The sequence below is a fragment of the Alosa pseudoharengus genome, unplaced genomic scaffold (genome assembly GCF_046254945.1).
Source record: "Alosa pseudoharengus isolate Yale_2024_CS ecotype anadromous, Long Island Sound unplaced genomic scaffold, YU_APseudo_1.1 YU_APseudo_1.1_scf_2, whole genome shotgun sequence".
NCBI classification, from domain to species: domain Eukaryota; kingdom Metazoa; phylum Chordata; class Actinopteri; order Clupeiformes; family Clupeidae; genus Alosa; species Alosa pseudoharengus.
Window position 1 is genome coordinate 41360281 of NW_027468663.1, and position 12575 is coordinate 41372855.

General features: G+C 41.2%; 1 protein-coding gene across 1 annotated transcript in view; it reads left to right on the forward strand.

The window, feature by feature from the left end:
• Nucleotides 1–12575, forward strand: part of LOC143133510 (uncharacterized) — a 43588-nt gene that overhangs the window by 12836 nt on the left and 18177 nt on the right. Inside the window, exon 5 of the mRNA XM_076293274.1 lies at nucleotides 5050–5181. Within this exon, the coding sequence (XP_076149389.1) occupies nucleotides 5050–5181 (132 nt within the window). The remainder of the gene's footprint in view (nucleotides 1–5049; nucleotides 5182–12575) is intronic.

Below are 12575 nucleotides of genomic sequence, written 5' to 3' on the forward strand. Positions count from 1 at the left end.
AAGGAGCTATTTTTTGAAGGTAAGGAAGGTACCTTACATTGCTGAAGTTACAATGAATCACAATCATCTACACTGAAGTTACAAAAGCATCACTTTGTAAGCTATAACCGGATCAATAAGTAAAGCACCCACTTCCTTCATTTAGCGAATTTCCGATTGATGCACGTTAGTGATATGCTGTTTGCTGAAGTTGCAATGAATCACAATCATCTACCCTTAAGTTACAAATACACCACTTTGTAATCTATTGTCTCTGATCCGGATCAATAAGTAAAGCACCCACTTCATTTAGCGAATTCCCGATTGATGCACGTTAGTGATATGCTGTTTAGCCTACTAGTTAGCCTACAAACTCGGGTGCTGCGCTCAGGAGTTCTTTGCCTCAGCCTCGTCCATTAATTGTGAATAACGGGACACCTCGGCGGCCGTTATCCCTACAGTATGTAATGTAGGCCTATATAGTAGTACTACATTACATAGTAGTAAGTCCTAAATTATGCGATAGCGAACGTCAAAAAGTCTAGTTGCTACTGAAACGGACTGTCAGAAAAGACCGGGCTACTAGCTGCACTGTTCACTCAAACAGGTTGGCTTCAGCCCACATCTCCCCTACGCAAATCAAATCAGTGGCTTGAGAAGGACTGTTCATGCAGATTACAACTGGCGCGGTGTAGCCTACACAACTGAGTTCAAAATTGATGCATTAACTTTGCAAAGTTAGTATAGCCTACTTATCACAATGTTGTCAATCGCAAACCCGAATTTATTCACACCGAACTACCTGTAGCTTAATTTGCAGAGGACGAGTGAAAGCACCCGTTTGATAAATGAGCCAGTAGTGGAGTAATTACTTTAAAGAAATAATCTGTAGCCTAGGGTAGGCTACTGCTAAAACAATGTCGTTGGCGATTTAAACTGTCTTATCTAGCGGACGTTTTTACAATAGAGGCTTAGGTAATTGTATGGCCCACGTTCTGGTTCGTAAATTAATTTGCCCTAGGCTACTTCCAACTCTTGACTGCACTGTAACCAATTGACCGCTTGACAGTAGGTTATTTATATTTTTCTGTAGGCTACAATAAACAAATGTTTTCGTTCAACTATGCAGCACAGCAGAACTACTTTGCCTGCAAGCCCACAGAACGGGCACATTTTGGAGAGAGATTTAGAATGCACGCATGCAATTCCAGAATCTGTATCTGGCTATTTGTGTGGTGGATTAAAAACAAACAATGTTTAGACCTACCTAATGCATTTAGCCTAAGACTTCAATACCAACGCTTTCTAAACAACAAAAGCAGAAAGGATGCAAGCCGCAAATGGACCGTGGAATCCCCCCGCACCCCCAGCCGAAAATATGCCGCGTCTCTGGTATGCTTTGGGATGGCAAACATATTTTTTCACATTCCATAATGGCGCCAAAGTCAGTGGGAAACACTAACTATGATAGAATGCAGTAATGCACCCGTTAATGTCTGCCAGATCAGGAACATGCACATATACTCATAATGGTTTGCCAAGCGTAACGTTAGTTCGGTGCTAAAGTTACAGGCAAGGTTAGCTATCAAGACCTTGTCTAAGACACGTTGAGAAACGTTGCTAGTTTGAGTGGCTTTAGCCAGTCATGTAACGTAGAGTCCGGTAATGTCATTAGCAGCTAGCAGGCTCACGTCATCTGTATTAGTGAAAACCTAAGAAATGAAACTATTTAAATGCATAAATTAACGCTATAACTCACCTGAAAAATGATGATTTCTGTAGTTATCCTGGAATGGGAGAAGAGGGGAACAGGAGTACACGAACAGACGAACAGGAACAAATTAATTTATGGAAAAACGATTATGGATTAAAAGCAAACAATGTTTACACCTACCTAATGCATTAACTAAGCCTAAGAATTCAAGCATAGTATAAAACGTTTTCTAAACAACAAAAACAGAAAGGATGCAAGCCGCAAATGGACCGTGGAATCCCCCCGCCGAAAATATCTTCCCGCGCCTCTGGTATGCTTTGGGATGGCAAACATATTTTTTTCTAATCAAATTTTAGATAATGGCGCCAAAGTCAGTGGCAAACACTATGATATGATGCAGTGATGCACCCGTTAATGTCTGCCAGATCAGGAACATGCATATATACTCATAATGGTTTGCCAGGTGTATCGGTAGCTAACGTTAGTTCGGTGCTAACGTTACTGGCAAGGTTAGCTATCAAGACCTTGTCTAAGACACTTTGAGAAACGTTGCTAGTTTGAGCAGCTAGCTAGCGCTAGTATTAGCCAGCCATGTAACGTTAGAGTCCGGTAATGTCATTAGCAGCTAGCAGGCTCACGTCATCTGTATTAGTGAAAACCTAAGAAATTAAACTATTTAAATTCATAAATGAACACTATAACTCACCTGGAAAATGATGATTGTATTTATCCTGGAATAGGGGAATAGGGTAACAGGAGTACACAAACAGACGAACAGGAACAAATTAATTTATGGAAAAATGATTACTATTAAGTATAATATCGATATATAACTATTATTCTATTATCTATTAAGCTATTAATGTATGAATCTACTATATAATCTACCACTATTACAAAATCGCTCACTACGCTATATCTCTGACCGCTCTCCAGCTTTCTCAAAACCCACAGCTCTAACGGTTTTAGAAATGCATTTACCAAAACGGAGAGTTCCCGCGCTTGAACATGATTGGCTGTATCGCGTTCGAAGTCGTTCTTGTCATCAAGATTCTAAGTTACAGCATTCCAACTCGTCCTGCAACAGGCTGTTCCTTTCCGTTATTAACCAGAAGAACATTAATTTTGTTAATAACACCGCCATTTTGGTAGCAACAACTATGAAAACAGACCAAAATTAAAATGGCTACCAAGAGATTAAATTAATTTATAACAGTATTGAGTTGGTTGATATGTGGTCTGAAACAGACGTCTAAAAGACGTCTTTATTTAGACCAGAATGGACCGGCCAAACAAAGACTGATTTTCTACGTCTAATTTTGGTTGAAATCACGGCCATAACGGACCGACGGGATTTAGCCCAGATATCAACGTCCAAAAGACGTTGTGTGCTGGGTGGGCAAGGTGCGACTGGTAGCACAACTCGACAAGTAGCCCAGTTTGACTGAACCGATGTGCGTTGGCCTTTAAACGAAAATGGGAATGAGTGAAGCCTGCTCCTAATTCGGCCAATTCGCTTTTCTGTAGTTCGTCTGAAGAAAGGGCTAACCTGAGGCCGAATCACATCTGGCAGGCAAATCTCTACCTCAGCTAGGCTATTTCTCTAAATTGGGTAACACTGGATAGACACACAATCTACAGAAGAAATTAAAAGATTGTTCCTCTGGTGAGAAGGGAGAAGCACTCCACACAAATTGGAGCCTTAGATCATAACACTGGTAGCCTAACCTAGGCTACGTGTTTGTCAAATAATTTCATCCTAAGCTAGGCCTATTTGACAGACTTTTCCAAAATTGATGTTAAAAACGGCTACATTCACATATTAAACGTTGCCTTTGTTCTGATAAGACTTACCAGTTAATGTTTCCAGATGCGAAGTTTGTTGTGGTGTCCCTTCTGCCACAAATTACCTCAGTGACTCTTCAGACCAGAGTGGAAAAATATCGGACCAGCATCATTCAGCACACACATGTGACAGTTAAATTTCGCGCCAATCAAAGAGTGATCACACCATGGATCACACACGTAACATGTGATTTAGGGGCCGTGCACACGACGCCGGTTTTTGTGAAACCGGTGAGGTTTTGTTAACGGTTACGCCTTGCATGTACACGACGCCGGCAGTTTAGGAGACTGAAACCGATAGCTTTTGAAACCGGCTTCCGAAGTGGGAACTTCTGAAACCGCCGGCTAGACCGTGCCGTGTAGACGTGTGAAGCCGGCAATCCTATGACGACATAGCCAGCCCCACCCCTAACCCAGCCACGGCACTCGACCTGACATGTTGCTTGTCAAAACAAACCGAACCATTTATTTATCATATTAAAATGTTTTTCTTTCCCCTGTCATGATTTATATGCACAATGTAGCCTATCAGCCTTTAATGGCTAAGTTAGAAGCACACGTTAGCTTAACCTAGTTAAACATTAGCTTACTGCATGTTAGTGTTTTCTCCAGTGGTGCTCAGACCTCATAGATACACGCTCAGACCTAATGCAATGCGTAGGCTAAGCATTTGACATTTCACATAGCAGTCACATACCTTGAAAATGAACTTTATTAGTTTAACAGTTGAATTGAAACCCGAATTGTCTGTAGTCTCCTTATTTCATGCGACTGCTTAACCAGAGCACTTATTAGACATTCTCTGGCTTGACAAACTGTTTCAACAATGTTTTCTTCTACGCGATTCACGCGAAAATATCGTGAAGCTTCTGCACAGCGGAGCCATCGACTGGTCTGGCATATGCACTACAGCACATTTAGCCGGTTACACCTCTGTGTGTACACGCGAGGTTTTTTCTTGCCGGAGTCGTTAAAGGTGTGAAAGCGGTAAGCGAAAATCCACCCGGCGGTGTCGTGTAAACGGCCTCTTAGAGAAGAGAGTGGCGTGTGGGCCTGTGGTGACGTCATTTGTCCAGCTGAAGGGCATGAGTGGAAAGCATGGGCGCGCTCAAATTAAATTAGGCTATTATAGGAACAAAGTCCTTTTAGGCAGAAATGCGCGTACATAATGCTTCACAGCACCACATTATTGGCTCAATGTATTCACAATACAGCACATGATTGGCTCAATGTAGGCTATTCACATGTCGACTTTTGCCGCGGAAGGGGTGTGATATGTGTGCCATATTGCGTTACAAACTAACACCATATGCATTTCTATTAGTACAAACTAACACCATGCATTTCTATTAGTTTCTATTCCCGAAAGTCTCTGGGATAGCTGTGCCACAGACACACACACACTTTTTTTCTACATTTCTACATGGCCTAGGTTATCAAGTTTAGCCTATATCATTCACAGGCATAGTAATGTTAAACTGAAATGTACTTTTGCTTGTGTTCTATTTTAGATGCACTGACTCAACGACTGAGTACGGCAAATACTTATGAATTCGCACAAGCTGTGCAGAAGTGCGCTACGCCCCAGACCGAGCTGGAGGAGCTGGACGACCGACGCAGAGTTAGCGTTAAAGCTACCTTGTGTAAGAACTTCTCCCATCTAGCGGTGAAATTCTATATGACAACCAACTGAATATTACTTTCTAGCCCCTCCCATTCCGAGCGCATTTTAACTCCTACGGTGGCCGTTTCATGCCAAAGTTAACATTGCTTCCAGTACTACGACTTCGTCCGGTGTTCCTTCCAGTTATAAGGTTACTTTAGAAAACAATTACACATTGCATTTAGTTATATAGCCAGTAAACATGTTGGGTATGACCTCTATGTAAAGTGAATAGCCTAGTTTTACGTTTTCATTATTTTGGTAGGCTACTATTTCATTGCTAGCATCAGCTATCAGGTTCCCAAACGAATGCATGCTAATGTTATAGTACAGTAGATTCAGTGCTATCGTTATTCTGTATGTGCGAGATTAATAGTGTAAAGGCAATGTTTACAGCGTAGCCTACTATTTTTCTCAGTGAGCAGAGTCAGAGATCAGTCGATGCAACGGAGGTGCAAGGGAAAGGTAAAGGAAGAGGGAAAGGTAAAGAAAAGCCAAGAGCCGGTGGCAGAGGATCGATGAGACCTCCTATGCAAAGAAAAAGTAAGACTCCAAAAGATGACGAGGAGAGACTGGAAGAACTTCAAAGACAAAGGAGAGAAGCAACGGAGGTTTGTGTTTTTAATATATTTCTCTGAACAGTATCAATGTCAATGACACCGAAATTAGCTCGGAAGCTGCACCAGGCACGTTCGTTTGCGTTGCGTCTGCTGCAGAAAAAAAATAGACCATTCATCTAAAATTGATTTTACGCGTTGTGAACGGAACGCTTCAGTCACGCGCTTGGTGTAGCTTCCCTGCCTGTTTGTATCTCAATTGTTTGTAGCAATTTCTAGCTGTTGCCAGTCAACTGCATGATGCGAGTTGTCTCCCAGTGAAATCACGACACATAATTACGTTATGGTGTATAGAAAATGTTACACAACATTTTCACCTTTTCATTGTCCATACACATACATAGTATTAGTACATAGTACAGTGTACTCATTATCAACGACCTTTACACCAGTAGAGACATATGAGGCTTTCTACACTGTAAAAAATAATAAGTAATGGTTACTTGAAAAAAGGGTGGAAACTCGTTGCCTTAAATAAGTTAAGTAAACAAAACTTTTCTCTTCCAAGTTATGTTTACTTGATGTCTACAAGTAATGCTTACTTAGAAGAAGTTATCCTTACTTAAGACTTTAAAGTTCTGGTTACTTACTTCCAACTAGTAAAGTTTACTTCATGCCCTCGAGTAAAGCTTACTTGAAAACAAAGTTGTATTTACTACTGTTAAATGAGTTACCCTTACTTTGAGTTGTAAAGGGTACTTTATGTTGGATAGTAAAGTTTACTTGCAGAATGTACACAAATAGTTGGCACTATTAGATTAGATAACTTTATTGTCATTTTGCAGAGTACAAGTACAAAGACAACAAAATGCAGTTTGCGTCTAACTAGAAGTGCAAAAAAAGCTGAAAAATGCAATGTGATATACAAAGACAGGTGGTGCATAGACAGGATAAGAAATATGCGGTGTAAACAGTAGTATACAGTTGGTTTACAGAAGGTGGTTTAGAGTAATATAAATTAGGTATAAATATGTGCAGTGTATTAGCAGAATAAATATGGATATTCGGTATGAACCATATAGACATATATGTACAGTATACAGCTATGTGCAGTGTGGTAACAGTACTGTAGTGCAGAAACAATAACATTATAACAGTAGTAAAAATATGTGTATGTGCAGGATGAATAGTATGAAGAGCAGTAGAAAATGCCATGTATAAGTGTAATTACAGTATGTACATTTGTAAATAAATAGAACACTATGGGTGGGATAGAGTAGTGCAATTGTCCGCGGGGGTGGGTGTCCCCCGTCAAGGTTTCCATGGTCATGGTGGACACCTCAACAGGCACAGGCAAGGAGGCATCGGGCGGGGGCTTAGTTGGTTGGTTGTCACCGGGATGCAGAGCTAGAGTTCAGTAGGGTGACAGCCGCAGGGAAGAAGCTTCCTCTGAACCTGCTGGTTCGGGTGCAGAGAGACCTGTAACGCCTCCCAGAGGGGAGTGGGGTGAACAGTCTGTGGTTGAGGTGAGAACCGTCTTTGATGATGCTGCGCGCCTTACGCAAGCATCACTTGCCCTGGATGGCCTTGATGGAGGGGAGTGAGGAACCGGTGATGCGTTGGCCAGTTTTCACCACCCTCTGTAGTTTTTTTCGGTTGTATTCTGGTGTAACCTTCATGTTTCAATCTGTAGTGTTTGAGCAACTGACCTCTGACTTCACATCCAAACAAGCACAACTTACATGTCCAGTTCATTGCTCTGCATTTTCAATTTTCCAACTGCAAAAAGAAAAAGAGGGCAAAATTATTATCAATATGCATCTATTGGCCATGTTTAACTAAAACAGCTGATTAAGTTTATCACATTAAATGTTCATTTAAATTATTTCTTCAGAGACCTAATTAATACTGTTAAGCTAAAAATATTATGACTTGGCAACTGAATTTTCTCTATTGCTTCAGGCTTAGTACATTTATCACAATGGAATTTAAAATGTCAATCATACGTTGGAATTATGACGCCATTTTGCACCTCAATAATGGCACATTCGTTTAAATTCCACACACTGCAGTCCTCTTGCTAAATCACAACGAAAGATTTTAGATAAAAGACCATGGCTTTCTCAGTCAGTAAGGTTATGAGTCCAATTATCCTAATTGTTTTATCAATACAGTAGGACTATCGACGTAAACCATACACAGTTTAATCTTTACACGTTTTGAATCAACTTAGCATGCTAGCAAGCGTTTCTCATGAGAAACGTTAGAACTAAACTTCATTAAGAGCTCATGAAGACAACTGCTATTGGCAAATTTATACAGCCTAGTTCTAGACCCCAGGCGCCACCACTTCCTCATAACTTCGATAACAAAAAATATCAAAGGGCTTGAATACCTAGAATATTTGTTTTCTGCTCTGCATGGTCTGAGGCAATGTTAACTCGCATAGCTGCTATCAGTTAGCTGCAAACTGTTAGCAGCTAGCGCATATATCGGCCACTTCGCAAGTTAAACTTAACATTACCCCAGCTGTTAATGAAACCGAATGTACAGTTTTGCACAAATGCTGTTAGTTCAACCTATACTGTAAACATTTGACACATTAATACATACTGTAAACTTACCGGACAGAGCAAGTCACTGGTGAAGCTGCATTACACTCCCATCCCAAAAGTCAGCCACACCGTAACACTGCCGACCGTTGGCTGTGGAATCCAGAATGCTCCCTCTGCTGACTGTGCGCGTGTGCACTGCGTGAGTCCAGTTTACTCAGGTCTGAGTTGTGAAGCTTACTCGTGTATCTCAAGTTTTAGACCCCATTGATGCAAGTTCGGCACATTACTAATGTTACTCTAGTAAGAACACTAGGTCAGCCTTTAGTAAGTAAAGTATACTTGTGTTACTGCAGTAAGATGTAATGTTATTTTTTACAGTGTACAGGTATTTTGCTAAACATAGCGGTTGCTAGGTTATTGCTAGGGTAACTTAGAAGGTTGCTATGGTATATATGGTGGTTGCTATGCAGGTTTCTAGGGTTATTATGTTGGTTGCTATGGTGGTTGCTAGATTGCCATTTTAGTGGTGGTTGCTAGGTTGTTAATAGGGTAACTGATAAGGTTGCTAGGGTGTTGCTAAGGTAGATATGGTGGTTGCTATGCTAAATTAAGTTGTTGTTGTGCTGGTTGCTAGGGTAATTGAGATGATTGCTAGGGTAGTCATGTTGGTTGACAATATCAAAGTGGTTGCTAGGTTGGCATTGTAGTGGTGGTTGCTAGGGTAACCGAGAAGGTTGCTAGGGTAGATATAGTGGTTGCTATGGTAAATAAAGTGGTTGCTAGGGTAATTGAGATGGTTGCTAGGGTAGTCATGTTGGTTGACAATATCAAAGTGGTTGAGGTTGTTGCTAGGGTAACTGAGAAGTTTGTTATGGTGTTGCTAGGGTAGATATAGTGGGGGTTATGCTAAAAAAACAGTTGCTATGCTGGTTGCAAGGTTAATCATGTTAATTTTAGGCGCCACAGACCCCAGGACACATATCCCCATCCATCAAGGCAAGAACAAAATAATCCCACACCATCTCCCCGACTCTTCAGAAACCATGAGGATTTTAAAACCCATATCAACTCCTCAGTAATGGCCCCACTCTATCAGCTTCAAACAAATGGTCTTGTCCAGCTCGCTTACAGAGCGGATGTAGAGAACAGCAATGGGCCAAACCAAAATTCAGAATTGGGAATTGAGAATCACACAGATCATAGTACACGGCTGACATGTAGGAAGTGTTCAGTGTTTTACCAATCATACGTTGCTTTATCCCCCAATCAAATATCCAAATTAGAAAACAGATACAAAGACCCAGAGTAGGTCACAGGTGTGGCATGATGCTAGGAGACTGCGTCTAACTGCAAGCACAGTAAAACGAGTCCCCAAACGACACACCACAGACCCCCTAAAATTTCTCAATGAGCATGTGTACCCCACCTTCACCGGGAATGCAGCCACAAAATATGGCTCTGAAAATGAACTCAGGGTCATCACACTCCTTGAGAGCAGAGGGCATGCAGTGCACAACAGAGACCTTATGGTGCATCCTGACCACCCCTGGTTGGCAGCCAGTCCAGATGGGATCCTTGATGGGACAATACTTCTGGAGATCAAGTGCCCCTTCAAGAGTTCAATGTCTCTCGAAGAACTTCTCACCCGGCCAAAAGGTGACATCAAAATCTTGGATGATGGACAGTACATCATTTGTCCAAATGGAAAAGCTGGATACTACCTTCAGGTAAGCAGGATTGTTTTCAAGGGCAAGACATACTAGCTGCATTATTACAAGAGATAAACAATATAATGTGAACTAATATTCATAATTTGGTGGCAATTTAGTGTATTTTCTATTATTTTAGACACAAGTGGCTATGATGTGCCTGGGTCTACAGAGCTGCAAACTGGTTGTCTGGACAGCAACGGAACATTTGGAATTGGACATTCCATTTGACAAAGATTACACTGACAAACAAGTAGAGCAACTGGAACATTTTTATTTTCTACATATGCTTCCCAGGTTGGCTGATGATTTTGGTGGAAAGAAACTACATCTTTGCCCCAAGTACCTCAAACTGTTTTGTAATTGACCCACATATCAGTTGGCAATGTAAGTCTCACTCTGTGAGATGCAAACAACAAAACAATAATAAATGTCTAGTATAAATAGCATAAACAATAATACATTTCTAGTATAAATAAAACTCTATTTAGGTATTCTACAAATATTTCATAAATAGGAATAAATAAATGTATTCATTAATATACAAGATGTGTACGATTATGTAAGACATTACTTGCTGGAGATAAGCTCTCCTCTCAGATTTATGAGAGCTGCACAAATCTGAAGTATCTTATCAATTTTAGGAACTAAGCTTATTGGCACGGTTTGTGACAGGATCTTGTACACTTTGAGACGCCTTATAGCCCGTTCCACATGAATGCACACATTTGCTATCCGTCTCATCTGAGTCACTTGTTCATTAGTCAGCTGGCTGTGCTTGCGTGTAAACGCAGGTATGACTAGCCTTACCCTCCTCTCTTCAACAAGATCTCAAATTGTGAACCCACGGTCCCCCATCACCAGGACGTAAACGATCAAGAAACCCTGAGTTCTGTGTAATATACCGGTTACTACACTTCCCACCAAAAGCCTCTGAAATAAACATCAGCATCCCTGATGGAGCAATGGCAACAAGGTACTTAACTGTGTTACTTGCATATTAATGGCTGTAAGACTCTGAGCGTGAGTCTAAGTTTTTGGCTTTTTGCAGAACACTCTATGTGCAGTCAATGATACAAGTTACATCAGGGAAATGTTGCAGAAAAACCTGTGGCATAGTTGATTTTATCGTGTCACAGGGCAGCCATGGAATGAGGTCCTTGGTGTGCTCTGCAAGGACATCTATCCAATGCTTCACTGTTTTACTGACCTGACTGGCTGATATTTCAAAGCGCCTCGCTAAATCAGCTAAAACAAAATTCTGTCTGAGCTTCATGAGTGTCAACAAAACTTGATCTTGAACTGGCATTGTTGATGACTGGGGCGCAAAACCTTGAAGACAGGAGACAAGAGTGGTGCACACTAGTAGAGAAATCCCTGTGTACAGCAGACAGTCTTTATCACCTTTCAGTGTAATCTCTGTGATGGACAATGAGGGGGCAGGTATGATGGGCAAGTCACATATAATGATAGATCCTTTGGAGTAGGTATGGTCCTCCAGAGCTGGATCCATCCACTGTGTTTGGGCATCCTCGAAGGTCTGAGGTTGCTCAAACACCATCACAGCTTGGTCTGCAGGTAGGCCTAATAATAAGATGGAGACATATCATAGGTGAAGATAATTGTATGAGGATCTAAACAAGCATTGGTGAACAGAATATAGTCGATGTTTTTTAATCTCTGTGTCCCCCTATAGGCCTGACCTACTGAAACTCAGTAGGCCCAGTTTACTGTAATCGGGGTAGTGACCTATGGCATATGATAATTTGATAGGCCTAATTTCTAAATTAAGGATGAAAGTTACACATTGACTTACGTAAATAGCCACGTCGTAAATCATTATTTCGTAGCACATGGCAACATTTTCAAGCTAGCTAATCTACGACCATTCAAGTATAACTTAAACATTTTTTAAGCGCAGAAATCAAGGATGCCGTGAGTAGGCAATAGGCTAGCCTACTGTATGCGACCGTAATGTTGCATTAAAAAAACTTGCGTCAATACCAAATTTAGTCGCCAAGCCTACCTGTTGTTGCGACTTGACTGTCAACAGTCATCCTGACGACTCTTCTGCGTTTCTTCTCAGGTGGATTCTCATAACCCAAATAAAGTGTTGGGTAAGGGTTTTCATCAGTTGGTGCATTGTCAACAAAATGAAACGAACAGACATAACACCATTTCGGAGGATGTTTTAAGTTTAGGTTTTTCAGCCAGTTCCTTTTAGCCTCATCGTCGTCATTGGGCAATGGATGGAAGCTGTACCATTTCGGGCACGAACACTGCTTTCTTTTCCGGCTTGTGGTCAAAACACTCCGATTTCAACCAATTATTGAGTTTAGTCCTGTTGTACGTACATCCCCGAACAGCACACGTTGTTCCCGAGCTTTTTAAATCCATAATATTATATAGCAGCAGATCGACTACACAACAATGTTATTATCCTGCCAGCTGATCAGCTAAAAACACAGCTGAGGAGTCAGGTGCATAGGGCGGCAAAACAATTCCACCGGAAGTGTTGCCCACAAAAGTTTCACAAACGTTTCCCCAGCAACC